The following is a 21,718-nucleotide window of genomic DNA, read 5'->3' as shown; positions in this document are numbered from 1 at the left end:
TCGTGTTCCAACGAGAAGGGCCTCCGTCTTCTCACTGTTCAGCTTCAGCTTGTTCTCAGTCATCCAGTTCTTGATGTCAGTGAAACAACTGGAGATGGATCCAAGGAGATCGTCAACGTCCTCCGGCTTGGCGCTGTTCTGGAGCTGCGTGTCATCGGCAAAGGAGTTGTAGTTCAGGCCGTGGCGTTCGATGACCAGGGAGAGGGGTTGGGTGTACAGGGTGAAAAGGACAGGGCCGAGGACAGATCCTTGTGGGACGCCGAAGCGGACAGGGACAGGCTGAGAAGAGAACGAATCAGTGGTGACAGTCTGAGAGCGGTTCTGGAGGTAGTTCCTAAACCAAGAGAGGGCGGTGTCGTGAATGCCGAACGTGGAACTGAGGCGATCGACGAGTAGCTGGTGGTCGATTGTGTCGAAGGCCGCGGAAAGGTCCAGCAGCACAAGGGCAGAGACGAGACCGCTATCTGTTGCGTTCAGGAGGTCCGTGGTGATTCGCAGGAGCGCCGTCTCGGTGCTGTGGTGAGGGCGGTACGCTGACTGGTACACTGGCATCAGCGAGTTCCGAGACAGGTGGGCGCTCAACTGCTCCAGGATGATACGCTCCAGAAGCTTGGAGAGGAAGGGCAGGTTGGACACAGGACGGTAGTTCTTCAACTCGTTGACGTCAAGGCCGGGCTTCTTGATGAGTGGGCGGACAACGGCAGACTTGAAGCAGTCGGGAACGACGCCTGTGGCCAGGGATATGTTGATGATATCTGTGATAGACGGCAGGAGCTTGTCCAGACACTTGGTGAAGAGGAAGCCTGGCAGGGGATCTAGCTCGCAGGTCTTGATGGCCGTCTTGGTGATTAGTCGCTTGACGTGGTTTTGAGTGACAGGCTGAAAGCACGTGAGGGGGGAGCCGGAGAAGGAAGGGGAGGGTGGGGACGGGACGAAGGGCTGCCTATCGAGTGTTTTCCGAAGCTTGTCAATCTTGTCCTTGAAGAACTCCGAGAATAACTCCGGGATATCCTGTGGTGGGTGAGCAGTGGGTAAGGGGGCAGCGGGGGAGGAGCCCAGGAGAGAGGACATGATGGAGAACAGCTCCCTGGATGATGAGGCGTTGACGATGCAGTCGTGGAAGTGCTCGATCTTGGCAGCAGTGATGGCTTGCGTGACTCGACGCACCGCATCCCTGAGAATCTGCTTATGAACCTCCAGGCCAGAGTGTCGCCATGCACGCTCCGCTCGCCGTCTCTCGATCTTGGCGGCTGTGATGTCCTCAGAGAACCAGGGAGCCGGCTGTCGCTCAGATACTGCGCATAGAGATGGCGGGGCGTGTTTGTCGAGGAGCTGGCCCAGAGTCAAGCTGAAGAAATGGGCGGGGTCAGTGGACGGGTCTCGCTGGGCAAGCAGCAGGGCAGCTTCGTCTCCAAAAGCATCTGTCTCAATGTCTCGTAGCTTGCGACGTGTGACCATCTTGTTGTTGGTTATATAAGAATCAAACATTTATTTTAATGTAATATGTTTAAGTCATCTGCTTGTCCACATGTTTATGCGCCACCAATGTAATTTCTCAAATTGAGATAATAAAGTGAATTTGATGTGATGTGATGGGATGTGATGTGTGTGTGTGTCAGGTGCGGAGCATGAAGAAAGAGCTGGAGCAGCTGGAGCAGGAGATGCAACGCAAGCTGTCACGTCTGGAACACGTCGTGCAGTGAGTCCACACCATGGCTTGGTCATAGATGTGTTTGGTTTACACTGGAACCCCCGTTACGGCCTTACAACACCAGGTCTTAAAAGGGAGGGAGTCTTAAAATGGATGTATATTTATGGAGGCTTATATGAACAGAACATGATAATGAGAAGGTTGGTCTTAAAAAAGGAGTCTTCATATACGGTAGTGAGACAATGTTGAACGTCAAAAGTGGAAAAGGTGGCTTGCATTTCATAAAGCATTGACGATACCGTCGATTAAGGAGGAGTAAAAAAATCACTTCCCATCCTTTTTACATTTGCAGTTTTATACAACTAAATGTTATTCTGTCCTTAGTGACTTTATGTTAACCTTACAAGTATTTATGCTGCTAGGCAAGTCTGGAACATGTGTGAACTGTGTGTGTTCTGAATGCCTGTTTCAGAGAGAAAGACACGGAGCTGAAGAAACAGAAGGACGCGAGCAGGGAGCAGGCATCTCAGGCAGACAAAGCCCTGGAGGAGTTCAAGCAGCAGGTCGACAAGAACCAGACCCACATCTACGCTGACATGAAGCGCCAGGTAATAACCATTTTTTTCCCATGTTAAACCTTTGCTTACTAATTAAAAGGCTAACATTTTATGTATCCATTGAAGACTGAAGTTGCCCTTCTTTAGGCCAATTGTGATGTCAGAGGCTGACTAAAACTAATATTTAAGCAGCTGGCTAAGACGACCAAAAGAGTGCACGTTTTGTTGTATTCAATCGTCAAACAATTAAAGGAATTCTAACTAAAATGGATCGATACATAAATGTTATTTGTATTTTTCACAAAAATATGACATTTGACACAGACTTGACCATCCTTGTTTACCTCTGCAGCGCTTTCTCTGAACGGCTGTCTCGATCTGTGTAAGAATGTCTTAAATTGGGGGGTCTTAAGAATGTCTTAAATTGGGGGGTCTTAAGAATGTCTTAAATTGGGGGGTCTTAAGAATGTCTTAAATTGGGGGGTCTTAAGAGAAGGTTCCACTGTGTGCCTGTTCCTGGTAGCAATTCTGTATGGCGGTGTGATGTGTGTGTGTCAGATGGACCAAGTGGAGACGGATCTGAAGAAGTCCAAGCAAGCCCGGGAGAAACAGGGCCGCGAGTTTGCCCGCCAGCTGGAAGACCAGCGATACAAACACGAACACGAGGTACGCTCGTCATCCTGGTCTTTGTTCAATTTGAATATCTTTAAACTCTTGGGAAATAGGATTAAATTTTAGATATCTACTAACTAGGTATTCTGTGAGTTTTGGAAAATATGATTAAATTTTAGATATCTACTAACTAGGTATTCTGTGAGTTTTGGAAAATATGATTAAATTTTAAATATCTTCTATTAACTAGGTAGTCTGTGAGTGTAGTGTACCTCAGCTTTTCAAGCCAATGCTTTGTGTGTGTTAACCTTGTTTTAGTGCAGGTATGTACATATAGATATAATTTATGTTTGTGCTCTTGGTTTACTAAATGATTATAATTATTAGTTTGCTTTTCGCTGCTAACTTAAGTAGTATTTTTTTTCTGAAGCTTCCAAACTTTGTCACTTTCTTAACCTGCGAGGAAAATAGGTAGCTGTCAATTGTAATATAGTTACTGTAGCTGTCAATTGTAATATAGTTACTGTAGCTGTCAATTGTAATATAGTTACTGTAGCTGTCAATTGTAATATAGTTACTGTACTGTACTCAGATACACTTCACTTCAAAAGTATCTAATAGTCAGAAATCAGAACTCAAACAAGTTTGATGTTGTACTTTGTATAACTTTTACAGGAAAAGAAATAGATAGTAGATAATTGTGTAGAAAGTGCACTTAGTCTGTCTTTCTGCACGGTATTTTGTATCATGCTTCAAGCCAACCAATAAATACACATGTAACGTAAGTTCTCAGCAACTTAAAAGCATTGTTACAACCAGTGGAGATTAAAAAAAAAACAACACCAAGAAGTGAACAGACGAATTGCAGAAATAACTCTGTCAGGTTTGTATGGGTAATGTGAATGTGAAAGAGTGAATACTCTTGGTTTCTAATAATAATAATAATTTCTTGATAATAGGCAGGTTTGTACACATGCTCCTTGTCCACTTGTGTCAGACACCCCCTTGCTAGTGACTTGTCTGGAATGTCATGTGGGAGAGTTTGACTCACTAAAAGCAAGAGTATTCACTATTTCACAATACATAAGATATCAAGAGTTATTTCCGAACTTCCGTCTTCTATTGAAAGGAACCCCCCGCGGGTTAGGGGGAAGAATTTACCCGATGCTCTCCAGCATGTCGTAAGAGGCGACTAACGGATTCTGTTTCTCCTTTTACCCTAATGTTAAGTGTTTCTTGTATAGAATATAGTCAATTTTTGTAAAGATTTTAGTCAAGCAGTATATATGTAAGAAATGTTAAGTCCTTTGTACTGGAAACTTGCATTCTCCCAGTAAGGTAATATATTGTACTACGTTGCAAGCCCCTGGAGCAAATTTTTGATTAGTGCTTTTGTGAACAAGAAACAATTGACAAGTGGCTCTATCCCATCTCCCCCCTTCCCCCGTCGCGATGTAACCTTCGTGGTTGAAAACGATGTAAAACACCAAATAAAGAAAGAATATTGAAAGGAAATCAGACATTATAAAGCTAAGGGTAAAGGAGTTGGATCACCACTCAACTGTTTCAGCTACAAGAGCTCAGGATGACGCTGGAGAACGAGAAATCCCAGGTACTCCACGAGACGCACGTGCAGAAAGAATGCCTGACGTCCGAACACGAACGTGAGATGGAACAGTTGCGGGAGACTCACAGAAACGAACTGAAAGCGCTGGAGTTTCGCTACAAGGAGAGGCAGGAGAAAGATGCCAAGGTTTGTGTCACATTGAACTCAGTTTTCTGCGCTGTTTGAGCAGCCTTGGGGGGTTCACTTTTCTGTCTCAATTTTGCACAAGTATGTGCTAGTTAGTGTTGCTGTCTTGAGTGAAAATGGAGTGATTTTATTGTTTGGTATTACTTTTCTATTAATATGTGCAAAATTCTTTGATTAGCACTTACTAGTCTGTCTTAACTTGTTCACGTTAAGGTCTGTGATAATGCAGACACTACTTAGTTAGATTCGTTTGTGTTTACAAAGTTTCTTTGTATAGCACTTTTTTTGTAGATTCATCTTGCAGTTTTTCTAACAAGCTAAGGTATGGTAAGTTATAGATTTGAATGGGAATGGAAGTCTGAATGGAATTGTTTTTGATAAGTCATGGGGCGAATCCAATGTATGTGTGGAGTGTGTGACTGAATTACAATGTATTGTCTCCAAAATAAGGGGGGGGGGGGGGGGGGACTAATGCACTGTATCACCTGGTAGGCCAGTAATACGCAGCCAGTAACATCCTGTGTGTATGAATGGCAGGAGACAGGTGCTAGAGCTGCAGAGCAGTACTGACAAACAGGCAATGTCTTTACTGATATGACTGGCAGTGTGTGGTACTCTAACACTTATTTTGTGCCTTATGCATGCTTATACAGACGGATGAAAAGACCCAGAGTCTGTGTCTATACTGCTGGAGTTGTGTGATAGTATTTGACCTGTTGTGTATATGAACTTGGGTGCATGTGTGTTTACAGTTGTCAGGATATGTGACCTGACATTTGAATATGAACATGACCTTGGGCGTGTTTGTGCGAGTACAAATAGTGTGTGTGTGTGCAGTTTTCAGGCAAGCTTGAAGCTCAGGTGGTTGAGCTGAGAGAAGAACTGGTGCAGGCCAAGTGTCTGTATCTATATGACAAACTGTGTGTGTGTGTGTGTGCAGTTATCAGGCGAGCTAGAAGCCCAGGTGGTTGAGCTGAGAGAAGAACTGGTGCAGGCCAAGTGTCTGTATCTATATATATGACAAACTGTGTGTGTGTGTGTGTGTGTGCAGTTGTCAGGCGAGCTAGAAGCCCAGGTGGTGGAGCTGAGAGAAGAACTGGTGCAGGCCAAGTGTCTGTATCTATATGACAAACTGTGTGTGTGTGTGTGTGTGCAGTTGTCAGGCGAGCTAGAAGCTCAGGTGGTGGAGCTGAGAGAAGAACTGGTGCAGGCCAAGTGTCTGTATCTATATGACAAACTGTGTGTGTGTGTGTGTGCAGTTATCAGGCGAGCTAGAAGCCCAGGTGGTGGAGCTGAGAGAAGAACTGGTGCAGGCCAACCAGCTGAGGAAGCAGCAACTGGTGGAGCTGGGGCTGCTCAGGGAGGAGGAGAAACAGAAGATGCAGCGAGACCACGAGGCGGAGGTAGGTTTTCTTGTAGATCTAACATTGTTGTGTCAGGCAATCCAAATCTCCGCGATATGTGATTGCGCGGATTTTCGCGAAAGCAATATTTATTTTTGTTTTTAACCCAGGTGACCAAATTCACTTGGAGCTACGTTTTAAAGTTGTTGGGGGAAGATAGGGGTACTGAGAGAACACTACAATAGAGTAGACTCTATTATATTATTGTGGGGGGAAGATAGGGGTACTGAGAGAACACTACAATAGAGTAGACTCTATCATATTATTGTGGGGGGAAGATAGGGGTACTGAGAGAACACTACAATAGAGTAGACTCTATCATATTGTTGTGGGGGGAAGATAGGGGTACTGAGAGAACACTACAATAGAGTAGACTCTATCATATTGTTGTGGGGGGAAGATAGGGGTACTGAGAGAACACTACAATAGAGTAGACTCTATCATATTATTGCGGGGCTTAGTTCTCTTCTGCTGGGATGTTCCCCGGACAAAATTATTAACTTTTTAAAAGAAATCAAGATTTGAAGTACAAAATGTGAAAGTGATGACGTTTTAGAACCGTCTTTTTACATTGATAGACCTGATTGTAAATAGTTTTAATCATGGAGTTTACCATGTGAACTGAAAAAGGAAACAAACTTGCATCGCTCTGGAATAGCGTTAACTGCCGAAGAGACGATAAGCAATAGTAACATACCAACCAACACAGTTCTTTTCTGATTATTCAGAGAGGGTAAACATCGTCGGTGGCCTTCCAAGACCTCGTATCTTCAAAATCATAGTTCTGAGATAATGACAAAAGAGTGTTTTAAAAATCAAATTCCTCTTCGCCAGATCAAAACAAGTAGATACGAGGTTTTCACCTTTTTGTTTTGAATTTAAGGAACAATTACGAGGATTTTCAACAGACTCACAGGGATTCAAACAGACAATACGAGGTTTTCCCGCCAATGTCTCAACACCCAACGCAATACGAGGTTTTTAAAATCAGGGGAAAAAGACCTTTGCAAAATAGATAGAGTTACAAGCTTTTCACAGATGATAGGGAAAAAATCAAGGGACGGAACCATGCAAAAATCCGAAAATCGGGTTAATGTAAGTTACGAGGTCTTCGAAGGCCAGTGACGACATAATGACAATTTTACCATTCTTTTCTGCCAGTAATGTTGCGTTAATGAAAGCATTGTGTGTGCAGTTTGCTCGCCTGAGAACTGACGCAGAGCAGCAGAGACTGGAGCTGCAGAAGACGCACAGCGCCGAGACAGAGAGACTGCTGGAAAAGGTGAGCACTTGTCAGCGTTAAGCCTGTTCTTAATATACGCTGCGTGTAGCTGCATGCAGCTGTGCAAAGTGTCAAAAACTACTGCGCGCAGCTGCATGCAGTGAAATTCTCTACGCAGATTTTGCTTTGAGCGGTAGAAAGGTGTGTCCCCCGCAGTAGACGCTAATTGGTTGGTTGACAGTGGCGCATTAAAATGACACGTTTTAACCTTATAACGACATCGCGAGTGTGACGAGATTTCTTCGAAACTGGGTTCCAATCTGGATCTCTGGCACCATTTTGTGCTTTGTGTTATTTTTTGTGCAAATTCATGTCGAATTACGCGGAACATGGCGCAGCAAGGAAAAGTTCGTTCTGGGATGACGTGGAATGGGTTGCGGTTGCTGTTCCTTTCAGTGATATGACTAAACGCTGCGTGCAGCACAAGGAAAGCATATTAAGAAGCAAACACTGCAAGCAGAGCAGCTGCAGCACAGCTATGCTGCGGCTTGCTGCGTATATTAACACCAGCCTTTGCTCAGCGCCCGCTCGTCACAAATATACCATGTTCCTTCTTTTCCCTTGCTTTTCCATAGAAACGCTGAGTCAAGCCACACCTGACATTGTAGGCCTGAATCACTAGTACACTTCTTCAGCGTTCGACGATGGCTGTGTCTAGATTCTTTGGCCCGTGATGTTGACGAAGTGGGCTGTCATTTCCAGGTCCTGAGTGCTGCCCCATAGCTTGGTGTGCAGCGATGTCCCTGTGGGCCAGACATGTTTCCTCTCACTGCAGTGGAGTTGGCAGGTCTGCAGGAAGTGGTCCGGTGTCTGGTCCGCCTTTCCACAATGGCACAGGGCCGACTGTCTGATGCCGATCCTTTTTAGGTGGCTGTTTAGTCCACAGTGGCCTGAATCACTAGTACACTGCGTGTATATTCTGCACGTGGCAACGATATGTGCCAGTGAAATCATGCAAACAACTGACATCCCAGTGAGGAATAGCTCTGATCTGTGCCAGTGAGGATTAGCTCTGATCTGTACCAGTGAGGATTAGCTCTGATCTGTACCAGTGAAATCATGCAAACAACTGACATCCCAGTGAGGATTAGCTCTGATCTGTACCAGTGAGGATTAGCTCTGATCTGTACCAGTGAGGATTAGCTCTGATCTGTGTCAGTGAGGATTAGCTCTGATCTGTACCAGTGAGGATTAGCTCTGATCTGTGCCAGTGAGGATTAGCTCTGATCTGTGCCAGTGAGGATTAGCTCTGATCTGTGCCAGTGAAATCATGCAAACAACTGACATCCCAGTGAGGATTAGCTCTGATCTGTGCCAGTGAGGATTAGCTCTGATCTGTGCCAGTGAGGATTAGCTCTGATCTGTGCCAGTGAGGATTAGCTCTGATCTGTGCTTTCTGCACTGTCCCCTCATTATTATGCTCTTTTTGTGGAGAAAGTCACATGTTGTTGGACTCAATGTTTGCAAGGAAAAGCAAACTCCACCACAACCCATAAAAACCTGACAGAGTTATTTCCACAATGTGTCTATTGAAATAACATCATTATACTGAGATGGATAATAGTGTGTGACCTAATGCGCATTCTAGGGAGAGAAAAAAACAGGAGCCCACGGGACATACTAAAAGTAGTACTGGGCACTATCATGAAGCCACGCAGATGGTATGTTATATATGGTGGTGTATATTTGTCCACATTTAAGAAGCACAGAGCTACCTATTGGGCATGCATGATTACAAATATGTTTCATGTCAATAAAAAGCTAACATGCAAATTACCTGAGAATGATTAGTGGTGCAAATGATTCCCTACATGAAGGGCTAAACAAAATGAGTTATTGTGGTATGCAGCTCTGATGTACATACAGGTAGTATTATCCCTATACGGCTGCAGCTCTGATGTACATACAGGTAGTATTATCCCTATACGGCTGCAGCTCTGATGTACATACAGGTAGTATTATCCCTATACGGCTGCAGCTCTGATGTACATACAGGTAGTATTATCCCTATACGGCTGCAGCTCTGATGTACATGTGAACAGCTTAGATCATGGGTCACTGAAGTGTTGCACAGACGGTCAAAAATAAAGTGCAAGAGAATGCACTCTAAGTGATATAGTACTGTTGCTTAGAGTCTGTAGGATGCAAAACGGCGAAAAACGCAAAAAGAAACAAGCGTTCCAGACTTTGACAGTCTTTCTGTGTTGGTTGCCGCAAATTCTTCTGCTCATACAGGTATACCAAACAAGTTAAGGATATGTCTTCAGTGCTATTGATCAGATGTTTAACAGCCGTGTTTGGGTCACAGACTTATGTGTATTCAAAGATATGCATTTCTTCTTCTCAAAACCGTTGTTCCTGGATTTGAGCAATATTGTACTATGACGTCACAGGTCCTTGACCACGCCTACCCTCAAAATAGCGTTTTTGATGGTATGACTCACTTTCAACCGTGGAAACGGTGACTTAAACTGAACGATATTCAGATTTTTTACCCCAGAGAGTTTGTTTGGTATCTGAACTTACAGGGCATACCCATTCCGTGTAAATCTACCGGGCAGTCAGGCTGATTTAGCGTGTAAAAGAGAGTGACCGCCATATTGGATCGTGGTTCTGGATGGTGTTTTTGCCGGGTAGCTGCAGTTGATGTGCAATAAATCTAACACCTTAGGTAGCAGGCTCCCCACATTTTACAGAACAATGACAGAAACCCTCATCTGTATTCGTTTCAGTACTAAGAGCAAAACGAAACAGAAAATGGTCGCTGTAACGGTTTTCCGTTAATATTTTGTTATATCAAATCTTATCTTATGTGAGCGCATAACGTAGACACCAAGACATTCCAATGCATCCACACACATTGAGGCAACACTGTTTCAACATATTTTATGATAATGCATTCAAGTTGGCCGCATATTTTATTGGAATGAACTGACTAGCAGGGGGAAAATTCGGCCTGAATACGGCTGGAAACACAGAATCAGTCTATGTTTCTCGCAATACCTTTACACTCAGTTGACAAAAAAGGAACATAACTAATTCTAACAACCAATACATCAAATTAAAGCTACGACCTTTAACTTTCCAGCAAAATAAGTAACATTACGTAAAAACCGATATTTATTTAATAGGATAGAAAAATAACGGTTCTAGCGAAGGCACTGAAACTTCTTCGATGCAGAAAATAACAAAACTCTCCAAACTGAGATAATCGGCAAACGTATATCATACACATAACAAGTAGAACTCGAGACAAACATTCTGATATGCATTACATGGGGGAACATTATACAGTGACTTAGCATGAAACGAAAAACTCTACCAACTGAGCTACCGGGCCCCCATCTGGGAATAGCGCGCGTCCTTTTAAACAATTAACCAATCAGGGTCCAGCATCTAAGACACACTTCCAAGTTTACAATAAACACAGCGATCCTGAAGGCAGAAACAATGGGTCAGGGGGAGATAATTAGATAAGGACTGAAAGAGACAAACAATTAAATGACCGGACATAACATAACTCTATGAGTGTTGGCAGTTCACCTTGTCACAGTTAGAAAGTATGGGTCGTACAAGACCCACATCTTCTGGACTTTGTAGGGCAAAGAGTGATTCGGTGCAGGTCAATCAAAAAAATGTTTGCCCTTTGAATCTATTCTGCTAATACTGTAGACATTTTCTTGACAATTTCCTCATGGAACACGAAGGTTTTGTCATCCAATCCCAAGAAAACGTAGTGGCTCCTCACACGTTTCATCAACCGGACCTGAACACCTTCCTCTTCCAGCTTGTCGATCTGGAACAAATACAATAAGTACCAACTCATCCCTAAATCCGTTGCAGAGTATTATATTTATTTACTACCATGGAAGTTGATGTTAACCTGTGATTTGTAAAACTGTAAAAACATTTTACAAATTACGTCGAACCTAAAACCACAAAGTAATACATGCCTTTTCATTTTATTAGTATTAATATTTGTTGTCCAGATCCCAGTCAACCAGGCCAAAAATCCACATGAAAATGGAAGTGTTTGAGTAAATCTGCACATGTTATTATTTTCTATAATTCGATTTCGAAGCGTGATAAGCGCAGATTTGTTTGTCTGTCGGTGTGTCCGTCACAAACACGTGCACGCGAGTTCTCAAAAACATTCTCAACATCGTAATTACTGCCAAGCTGATAGATCCCTGGACTTTCGAGATGACAAGAAAATATCGGGCGCATTTACGTCATTTGTAAAAAAAAAATGTTTTACATATCTCGCGGTGTGCCACGTGATTTGTAAAACAGTGGTTTCAAATCACGCGGCGCGCCCCGCGATTTGTAAAATGTTTTACATTTCTACAAATCACGAGTCAACAGTTGAGATCAAATACATGACGTAAAAAGCTCTGTCAACGCACAAGTATGATTTGACAAAAATGTCATCTTTGTGTATACACGGTTTAACAACATTATAAGATGTTGGCGTGTGAAAGCAACTTTCTGTGTTTTGAGTTCATAAAATGTTGAGATAAGTATGCCAGGTTGCACAGTTCGGTAGGTTCCTCTCAGTATTCCACCCCCTTGGTTTTCAGTTGTAAATATCTAAGCTTAGTGATTGAATGTGGAAGCTACGTTTGGTCAAAGCTCACATAAGATTTACATCGTGCAAGCAAGGTACGTTGGGTCAAAGGTCACAGAAGATGTGCGTCGTGCAGCGAAGGAAAGAATCGCGATCTTGTTTCCGACTCAGTGCCTCTTTGTTTTTCATTAGACCTGTCATTCTGCTTGCTCGGCTTTGTTAGATGTTTGCATATCTCGTTGCTCTGTTCTTTGCTTTTATTATTATTTCTTATTTGCGCTTCGTTTAGCGATACAGCGTCTTGTGCACGGGTCAAAATGTGTGTGTCAGGGGTCAATTGGTTTGACTTGAACTTGACGTTCCTGTTTCTCTGAACGTCTGTGTATCGAAACACAGATACACGCACTCCATGACCTTGTACGAAGACAAAGCGTATCACTAGGTTTCATTTGTTTGTGATGAATTTATGACCTTTCATGAAGTAGTTTTGTTTTTAGTTTACTTGTGCCAGTTTGTCAGTTCGTTTTTTGGAACTTTGCAAAGTAGTGTCGTCTGTCTAGGTCTGGTGAAACGCCAATGAAAAGAGCCGAAGAATCCCCGAGCGTTTCTATTGGGTTTGCTTTTGATCATCCATGTATAGCCCGCTTCCTGCAACTATGGTAACCGGGGATTTATTGCATCGGGAACATGAGATTTATTTCCCAGGTGTTTGTGAATGAAAACTCGTGAAAATGATGACAGTATCAGTTATTGCGTGCTACACTAAGTAATATGCTATTACAGTACTAGCTATCAATAAATTGAAAAAAGTGATTGCGAAATTATCACACCGTGTAGTGTTGTGCTATGCATTAATGCGCTCAATCAAACTTACTACTGCAACACAATGCTTTCCCTTGGCTGCAATCCCATTGACAGTCAACAGGTAGGCTCACACGTAGTCCCCAATCTTGAGTTCCCTGTTAAAAAGAAAATCTGTGTCAGAGTGTGTGAACTGACTTTAGTATTTTATTCAAATTTTGAATTCCTCATTCTTTTGTTGAAAAAAGTATTCTTGGTGCATGTGAATGAGAGTGATCAATATAGATTCTGTACGTACGATTTTAAAATAATTATAGTGAAACCAGTGTGTGCAATTGCAACCAGTTTTACTTTTAGTCTTATGAAATATTTACATTATTACAATTCATGTTAAAGTCTTTAGGTCTACCTCTTTGCTGGATGGTCTGGCAGCTGTTGAGGCGTCGATGGCTGATCTGGCAGGTGAACGCGCGTAGATGGCTTATCTGGCAGGTGTGCGGGCGTAGCTGGCTGATGTGGCAGGTGTACGGGCGTAGCTGGCTGATCTGGCTGGTGTCCGGGCGTTGTTGGCTGATCTGGCAGGTGTACGGGCGTCGCTGGTTGATCTGGCAGGTGTCCGGGCGTAGCTGGCTGATTTGGCAGGTGTCCGGGCTGATGTGGCAGGTGTACGGGCGTCGCTGGTTGATCTGGCAGGTGTCCGGGCGTAGCTGGCTGATTTGGCAGGTGTCCGGGCGTAGCTGACTGATCTGGCAGGTGTACGGGCGCAGCTGGCTGCTGTGGTAGCTGCACAGGCGAAGCGTGTCCGGGGGCCGTTGGCTGGTCTGCCCGTGCTTGTCTCCGTCTTGGAGGTGCAAGTCGCGACACGTTCCAGTCTCCAGCAATTTCAGCATTTTCACAGTCAGCATCTTCTTGGCAGCCCTGGCAAAAACAAGAGCGCTCTCGTGTTGCAACCACGAAAGGTTGGATTCCCTTCACGCAGTGAAGTCTCTGTGTGTTCTTCAGTGGCTTTGTCCCTGTCCGCTCTGGCCTGTGCCTGTTCACATCTTCTGCAGGCACATACACAAACCGACGTTTGATGTGGCTGTGCTCATCCGTTCCTGCACGCGGAAGACAATTCATGTGTTGACATCATGACAAATAAACGCAACAGCTTTTAAGCTTAAGAAAAACACCAAAAAGTTAACTAACAGACCCCATTACTTTGACGGCCACGAATTCGGGAATCACAGAACATTACAAATCACGTATTTCCAAGTGCTGAAACGTATTTAATAGAATTCAGTTTCAACCAATGACTTTGGATACAATAGAAGAAACATTTCTTACCTTTGGATTTGTTCCAGCTTCATTGGGACAGCGCAAAAGTCCAAAACAAGAACATCACTGACAAAATCTCACGCCCATAACAGGTTTGATAAGTTTGACGGAACGAACTATGAGGTCACGCTCTCAATTGCGTCATATTTTCACACAATATTTGGTGCATCAAAAGTCTATGGGCGCTAATTATGATACAGACAGCAATTTTTCAATACAATTTTCGTCTACTACAGCGTTTGAACACAATCTTCCGCCCATAACGATGTGACACGAAACTCATTTGACTTAACGAGAGTCGTGTTCTGCCGACACTATAATGTTTTTCTTTTTTAAAACACATTATTATGGTAAAGCTTTTCTATTTCTATGCTAAAAATGACTTTTCTTTGTTGTTAATGATATTTTGCAAGAATGCGACCTGCCTCAAGTTTGCCCATAACGTGTGACACCAAAGTTATTAGCGGAAGACAAATCTTCCGAGTGCAATGACGTCTTAAAAGTCAGTTTACTGCAGCATTTTATCCCTCAGGCACATAAAAGAACAATAAGACTGTAGTATGCAGGCCTCCATTGCTTTCTTCTGTCATTGATGAAAGTACTGGCCTGGGTTTAAAAAGTGTACTGTCGCTGTGCAACAAATCAGTCGCCATTTTCTGCCGTGTTTTGTGAATAAAATGTGTTTAAAATCCACACACACAAAACAATGTTGTTGGTTCCTTTCATTTCGTTTTTGTTCATTTCAAACTAAGCAGTGTGGTATGCTTTGTTTCCTTTTAATTCAAATGGATGGCTTTAAAATGAGCATTTTAATCTGGTGGTGTCAATTTCACCCATGATCTGAGCCGTTCACAAATACAGGTACGTATTATCCCTATACGGCTGCAGCTCTGATGTACATACAGGTACGTATTATCCCTATACGGCTGCAGCTCTGATGTACATACAGGTAGTATTATCCCTATACGGCTGCAGCTCTGATGTACATACAGGTAGTATTATCCCTATACGGCTGCAGCTCTGATGTACATACAGGTAGTATTATCCCTATACGGCTGCAGCTCTGATGTACATACAGGTAGTATTATCCCTATACGGCTGCAGCTCTGATGTACATACAGGTAGTATTATCCCTATACGGCTGCAGCTCTGATGTACATACAGGTACGTATTATCCCTATATGGCTGCAGCTCTGATGTACATACAGGTACGTATTATCCCTATACGGCTGCAGCTCTGATGTACATACAGGTAGTATTATCCCTATACGGCTGCAGCTCTGATGTACATACAGGTAGTATTATCCCTATACGGCTGCAGCTCTGATGTACATACAGGTAGTATTATCCCTATACGGCTGCAGCTCTGATGTACTGATACAGGTAGTATATTATCCCTATACGGCTGCAGGTTAAACAAAAAATCAAGGCAGCACAGTGTCTGTTCACATTGATATGTGAAGCAAGGTTTGAAGTGTGGTTGTTCCACGGATATACATTGCCGGCACAATGGCATATCTGTCAGTAATATTTTGAAATCTTGAAATCTTACTCAAAATCAGACTGACCTTGACAGAGAGAAATTGTGTATGTAGAAGCAAAACATCTATTTTTATATGCTTAGTTTAGTTTGGTATGAGGTTTTGTCTGTGTGGTCACAACGGTGTGCCTTTTTGTTTTCAGACAAACGACAGACTGAAAAACATAGAGAGGGAGTACATGGAAAAAGGCAAGAAATCGTCAGAGGTATGTCCTGAATTTGAAGGAATGATGAAAAAATGTCATGTTCTTACACAGCTCACAACATATTTTTCATTTATGAGAGTAGATAACATCATCTGGTTTTGTAACGTACAGCTGATTATTTGCTGCACATGCAGTGACAGATGGTAGATAGCAGCAGTAGGAACTCATGAGTGTTTGTTCTTTCTTTCTTTCTCTTTTTTTCCCCTTCTTTCTTTCCTTCTATCTCTTTGTTTTAAAGCCATATGTACTCGATGACTATACACACTAATTGCTTTACCAACAGCTGGAGACATGCTAAATTAAGTTCCCTGCAAGATATTGTGGTCTAGGACCCCTTAAATGTTGAGATATTTGAATTTTTATTTTGATCTAGATCGTCCTATTTATAGATTTGCCAACAGAGGGAACGTTGACGCAAGGGAAATAACTCTGCGTCTTTGTTGACATCCTCACTTTTTCAGAGGCCAGAACAAGCTGTAATGCATGTATATGGTCCGCGCATGGCGACATATCGTCATTACATGGTCTTATGGTGCGTTTGACATCGATTATGGGCAAACTACACTTTGTAAACACGGGAGCGCGTACATATGCCTTTAAGGAAATGGGGCAATTTTAATTCCTGTATCAGGCCCAGCACATCATGTTAGATATATGCCAGTTTCTTTTCGGAGGTCCTGCATGGTATGCTGACATTGATAAGAACCTTCCTTTTTTGTTTCAGACAATTTCGGAACTGCACAATGCAATAAAGCACTTACGAGATGATATTAAAAGGTGAGTTCCATTGGCAGTGTCTTTGTTTGGTAGTTTGGGGCTCACGTAAGTGTAGCCTATGCGATCGTAACTTTGTCTGTCTGTGCGTGCGTGCGTATGTGCGTGCGTGTGTATGTCTGTAGTAGAAACTCTAACATTTCGTCATTTGAAGACGTCACACGCACTGAAAGTCTCGGTCATTGTTACTTTGAGCGGGCCGAGACTAGATGGCATTCGTGTCGCAGGTATTGTTGACTCTCTCTCTCTCTCTCTCTCTCTCTCTCTCTCTCTCTCTCTCTCTCTCTCTCTCTCTCTCTCTCTCTCTCTCTCTCTCTCTTTCAACTTCAGGCCCTTCAAGCGTTATCATTCTGATTTGTTTTGGTTTCATTTTTCATTGCTCATTTTTCTTTTTGATTTATCTCCCTTCCCCCTTCTTTTGCGCTTGGAGGACATCATCTTCTCTGATAAGTCGTTTTGATATTTGTATTGTTGGTTTCATTTTTTTTTTAACCTGTTGAAGACCATTAGGTCGAAACGTTGTTCATTGTCATGTGTTTGTATATTTCGTTGCGAGTCCAGAATATTAGGTATTACTCTTAGTCGTGTCCCTGTAAGTAGGCTACATGCAGACAGACATATCTAGATCTAGTGTCTCGCTTTCTTGCACAGTGTCACCAATGCTTACTGTGTGTGTGTGTGTGTGTGTGTGTGTGTGTGTGTGTGTGTGTGTGTGTGTGTGTGTGTGTGTGTGTGTGTGTGTGTGTATGTGTGACGGAGTGATTGAGTTTGTGTTACTGTTTGTCGATTTCTTACGTGAGCCTTGATGGCTTCGCCTCTTGTTTCAGTGGTGCTAGTGTACGTGCACATTTCTGCTGCATTGGTAATTCTGTTATGAAAGATAATGGCGAAGCAAATACCTTCTCTCACTTTTCAGACTGAAATTTGTTATTACGGCAATTAAGTGCTATTTAAAAGATAATGATGTTTTGTGAAACAAATACCTGCTATTGTTGTTGTTGAGTTCTCCCTTCTCTCACTTTTAAGACTGAAATTGGCAAATGTTTTTCTGATTAATCTGTCAGACAACATAATTATACCGTGAATTATAGTTTAAACAATGGCAATAGTTATAGTTAACACGCTTATTCTGCAGAGCCAAAGAGAACGCGGAGGCTCGTGTGACGGAGATTGCTATAGTTAACACGCTTATGCTACAGAGCCAAAGAGAACGCGGAGGCTCGTGTGACAGAGATTGTTATAGTTAACACGCTTATGCTACAGAGCCAAAGAGAACGCGGAGGCTCGTGTGACGGAGATTGTTATAGTTAACACGCTTATTCTACAGAGCCAAAGAGAACGTGGAGGCTCGTGTGACGGAGATTGTTATAGTTAACACGCTTATTCTACAGAGCCAAAGAGAACGCGGAGGCTCGTGTGACAGAGATTCGCAGTCAGGCAGAGGAAGAGAAGTCCAGCCTGAAGAAACAGTACTCCAGTAATCTGGCGGTGAGAAAAAAAAACCATGTTCTTTTCTGTAAACTCTCAACATTTTTAGAATGTGTGTGTGTGTGTGTGTGTGTGTGTGTGTGTGTGTGTGTGTGTGTGTGTGCATGTAAGTGTATTTGTGTCCAACTGTAAGTCTGCCTGTCTGTGTGTGTGTTTCTCTGAGTGTGTTCATGTTTATTGTGTCATAGGAAATCTTATTCTAAATGTTTGCAAGTTACCTAAAAGTGTTACTGAATTTAAAAAACCTCTTAGCGTTTGAGTACTGTTAGTTTGACAGCAACAAAAATTGAGATAGAGTCGAACCTGGCAACCACCTCTTGATAACAACCATCTACCCATTACGACAACTGCAAAGGATCCCCAGCATTTTATTCTGCTTTATTATTCACCTTTTCCTAATGAACACCTGTCTATAAATAGAGAATACTACATGGCTTGCTGTGTCGTACCAGATTTACACGAGTTGTTTTTCGCTCGCAGTTCACTATTTTCAAAAGCAACGAGTGTAAATCTGGTACGACACAGCAAGCCATGTAGTATTCTGTTTATCCTACATACTGTACTTACGTGTATTTGACTGAAAATGTCCTGCAGTCGAGGCAGCTAAATTGAAGACGCTTGTTTTGGAACCTCGATCTCTTCTAAAGCCTCGTGAAATCTATTATGTCAAAGCAAAGAAACGTCACTCTGAAAGTGTGGCGTGACGTGTTAGTTCTAAAGATTCATCGAGGGTAATTAGCGAGCGCAATTTTTTTTTCTATAATGACGTTTGTGTCGGTGACATTGGCACCACAAGCAGTGGAAAAACAGGTCCCTGCCAGACTTGCTTGACATGACCTCATTTACATGATATACACACATGTGATTTGAACGATTATTATCTTCGTGTACATTACATTGGGGTGTGCACGTTAAAGATCCCATGATTGACAAAAGGTTTTTTTTTGGCAAAATTGTATAGGCAAAAAAATGTCCACCAAAATACCCGTGTGACTTGGAATAATAGGCCGTGAAAAGTAGGATATGCGCCGAAATGGCTGCGATCTGCTGGACGATGTGAATGCGTGATGTATTGTGTAAAAAAAATTCCATCTCACACGGCATAAATAAATCCCTGCGCGATATAAATTGCATAAAATAAAAATTAGAATAAATAAATAAATCCCTGCGCTTAGAACTGTACCCACGGAATACGCGCGATATATTAAGCCTCATATTGATTGATTGATTGATTATCTCACGGGTGTCTCTCTCACGTATGTAACGGATAAAGACCACTTTTAGTTTTTCCTTTGGGTGGTCGTTATGAACAGGTTCAACTGTATAATGATTGCAGCAGCTACTGTAACTGTGTTTTGTCAACACAGATGATGCAGCATGAGTTGGAGTCTCAGAGGACCCGATGCCACAACCTGGAGAGACAGATACACAAAATAGAGTCTGACCATGAAGAGAAGGTACAGTGACAACCAAACGCATGAACGCCAGCACACACACACACACACACACACACGCACACACACACACACGCACACACACACACGCACACATGCACGCACACACACACATGCATGCACACACACACACATGCACGCACGCACGCACACATGCATACACACACACACACACACACACACACACACACACACACACACACACACACACACACACACAAAGAAACGAGGATGAATAAAAGTGACAAATGAAGAAAGCAGACACACACACAGTCATGTAGAGTGGTACCTGTGATGTGAGGTCCCCTCCAGTCAGAGGAGATCTCCCATGAAAGGACACTTTCTGTTGTCCCATCACCTTCACCAAAATATACCTGTCATGACAGGCCACCTGTAATGTTGGGACTCTTCTTGCTAGTCCCTTAGGGCGATCTTTCATCGCAGTTACCATTGTATCTCCATGTTTGCCTCTACACAGTTTTTAGAACAAGCTCACTTCCTTCACTTTTTTGTGTGAGTGTCTGTATTTGCGTTATGTCCGAATTTGTACATAGATTTTTCTTATTCAGTAATTGCCTGTACAGTTTGTGCATGTTTTGGTAACTGACACTGCAAGAGTTACGTGTTGAGATCTGCGTGTGTGTCTCTTTCAGACAACTCGCTTAAAGTTGGAGCAGGAGGACAGACTGAGGGGCATGCTGCCCGGCGAGATGAAGCAGGTATGTTTATTGTGTGCTTACTTCACAGCTAAACGTTTCATCAAATGAGACATAATGCAAGGAGGTTGGGCACACACACAATACTGGTGGCTCTTCTCATCTTCTTCGTATCTTGACTTTTATAACAATGTTCACACACACAATACTGGTGGCTCTTCTCATCTTCTTCGTATTTTGACTTTCATAACAATGTTCACACACACAATACTGGTGGCTCTTCTCATCTTCTTCGTATCTTGACTTTCATAACAATGTTCACACAAGAAGAGGATTGTGGATGCAGGAAGCCTTTCTGGGATTATTACTGTGATTTTCTTGGGTGGAGTAAATGGGATTTTAAGATGGAAAAGGGAGGGGTTTGCAAACACAGTACTTCTGAAATTGAAATGATAATCCGTAGTTGACAGATTTACAGACAGTGTCAGAAATCTGAATCAGACTATAACTGGGTCATAGTCATAGTACATGCACATGTAATGAAGTTGAATTGGATGATGTCGTTTTGAATCATCACAGGTAGCATTACTCTCTCTGAACCAATGGTCTAATTAGTGTTTGTCTGTGCACTTAAAAGACCGCTGGGTCGATATTTCTGTGAACGTAACGTTTTGTTTTGTCAATAATTAAACGTTCCAACGTACCTTTCTTGTTTTTTAATTCTGAATTTCGGAACGTTGGCAGTCTATTTACTTGTGGATTTTTTCTCTCTGAACCAATTTTGTGTGTGACGTGTGACTGTTGCAGGAACTTGAAGACACCATCTCCTCTCTCCACTCACAGGTCAACACGCTACAGCAGCGGTCAGCCATGTTGCAAGAAGAACTCGACCTACGCCTCAAAAATCCGCTCGGCCAGTTTGGATCTCGCACCAGCTCTCCCATCAAATCCTCTGTCTGATCGGATCCAACAGAGTTTGATCTAGTTCAGACGGATCGAGAAGAGTTAGATCTAAGTCAGTCAAATCCATCAGAGTTAGATCTAGATCAAACAGATCCAACAGAATTAGATCTAGATCAGATGAATCCAACAGGGTTAGATCTAGATCAGACGACAGATCCAACTATTGGATCTAGATCAAATGGATCCAACAGAGTTAGATCTACATCAGATGGATCCAGAAGAGTTAGAACTAAATCGTTCAAATTCAGAAGAGTTAGATCTAAATCATTCAATCCATAAGAGTTAGTTCTAAGTCAAACAACACCGGAAGAGTTAGATCTAAACCAGGAATGAACATTTTTGGTTATCCTGATAGAATGTTTAAAACTTTTCTGACCTGGTCTGACCTGGTCATCTTGTTGAACAAAAAGAAGGACTGCCAGATCTGATGTGATACATGAGGGCTTGACGGTGTGGCAGGAATTTCTGGCTGGTGTATTGTGTACACGCAAATAGTTTGACAAGATCCACCTTGGATTTGTGAGTGACCATTATATCCATTGTGTAGAAATGTGACTTGTTGATGTATTTTGTGTTGATGAAATAGTGCCTTTGTGGGAGTTTGTTATGTTTGACAGTCTCGGAGAAATACCCAGCTTAGGCCAGTTATCGGTCTCGCAATATTTAAAGATGTATGCATTTATGATATTCATCA

At 42.7% G+C, this 21,718-nt stretch overlaps 1 protein-coding gene and 1 long non-coding RNA gene across 4 annotated transcripts in view; one reads left to right on the top strand and one right to left on the bottom strand.

Moving 5' to 3' along the window:
- LOC138957999 (trichohyalin-like) overlaps positions 1-21,718 on the top strand; it is a 116,123-nt gene that overhangs the window by 81,557 nt on the left and 12,848 nt on the right. For 2 of the 3 annotated variants that reach the window (XM_070329024.1, XM_070329021.1), the window contains 12 exons: positions 1,620-1,699; positions 2,124-2,259; positions 2,767-2,874; positions 4,391-4,573; positions 5,833-5,976; positions 7,172-7,258; positions 15,627-15,689; positions 16,414-16,466; positions 17,855-17,951; positions 19,319-19,408; positions 20,059-20,124; positions 20,869-21,543. In XM_070329024.1, coding sequence (XP_070185125.1) covers positions 1,620-1,699; positions 2,124-2,259; positions 2,767-2,874; positions 4,391-4,573; positions 5,833-5,976; positions 7,172-7,258; positions 15,627-15,689; positions 16,414-16,466; positions 17,855-17,951; positions 19,319-19,408; positions 20,059-20,124; positions 20,869-21,021 — 1,260 coding nt within the window. In that variant the 3' untranslated portion in view covers positions 21,022-21,543. The remainder of the gene's footprint in view (positions 1-1,619; positions 1,700-2,123; positions 2,260-2,766; positions 2,875-4,390; positions 4,574-5,832; positions 5,977-7,171; positions 7,259-15,626; positions 15,690-16,413; positions 16,467-17,854; positions 17,952-19,318; positions 19,409-20,058; positions 20,125-20,868; positions 21,544-21,718) is intronic. The other variant, XM_070329023.1, reaches the window with a different exon arrangement.
- LOC138957996 (uncharacterized) lies at positions 10,082-13,253 on the bottom strand. Its single transcript, XR_011453261.1, has 3 exons — positions 13,036-13,253; positions 12,700-12,784; positions 10,082-11,054 (listed from the first exon to the last, which is right to left on the bottom strand). It is a non-coding gene; the product is annotated as an uncharacterized lncRNA (long non-coding RNA).

Source organism: Littorina saxatilis, linkage group LG2 (genome assembly GCF_037325665.1).
Source record: "Littorina saxatilis isolate snail1 linkage group LG2, US_GU_Lsax_2.0, whole genome shotgun sequence".
Lineage (NCBI taxonomy): Eukaryota > Metazoa > Mollusca > Gastropoda > Littorinimorpha > Littorinidae > Littorina > Littorina saxatilis.
The sequence above is the reverse complement of the archived record's forward strand: the minus strand, read 5'-3'. Positions and strand labels throughout refer to the sequence as shown.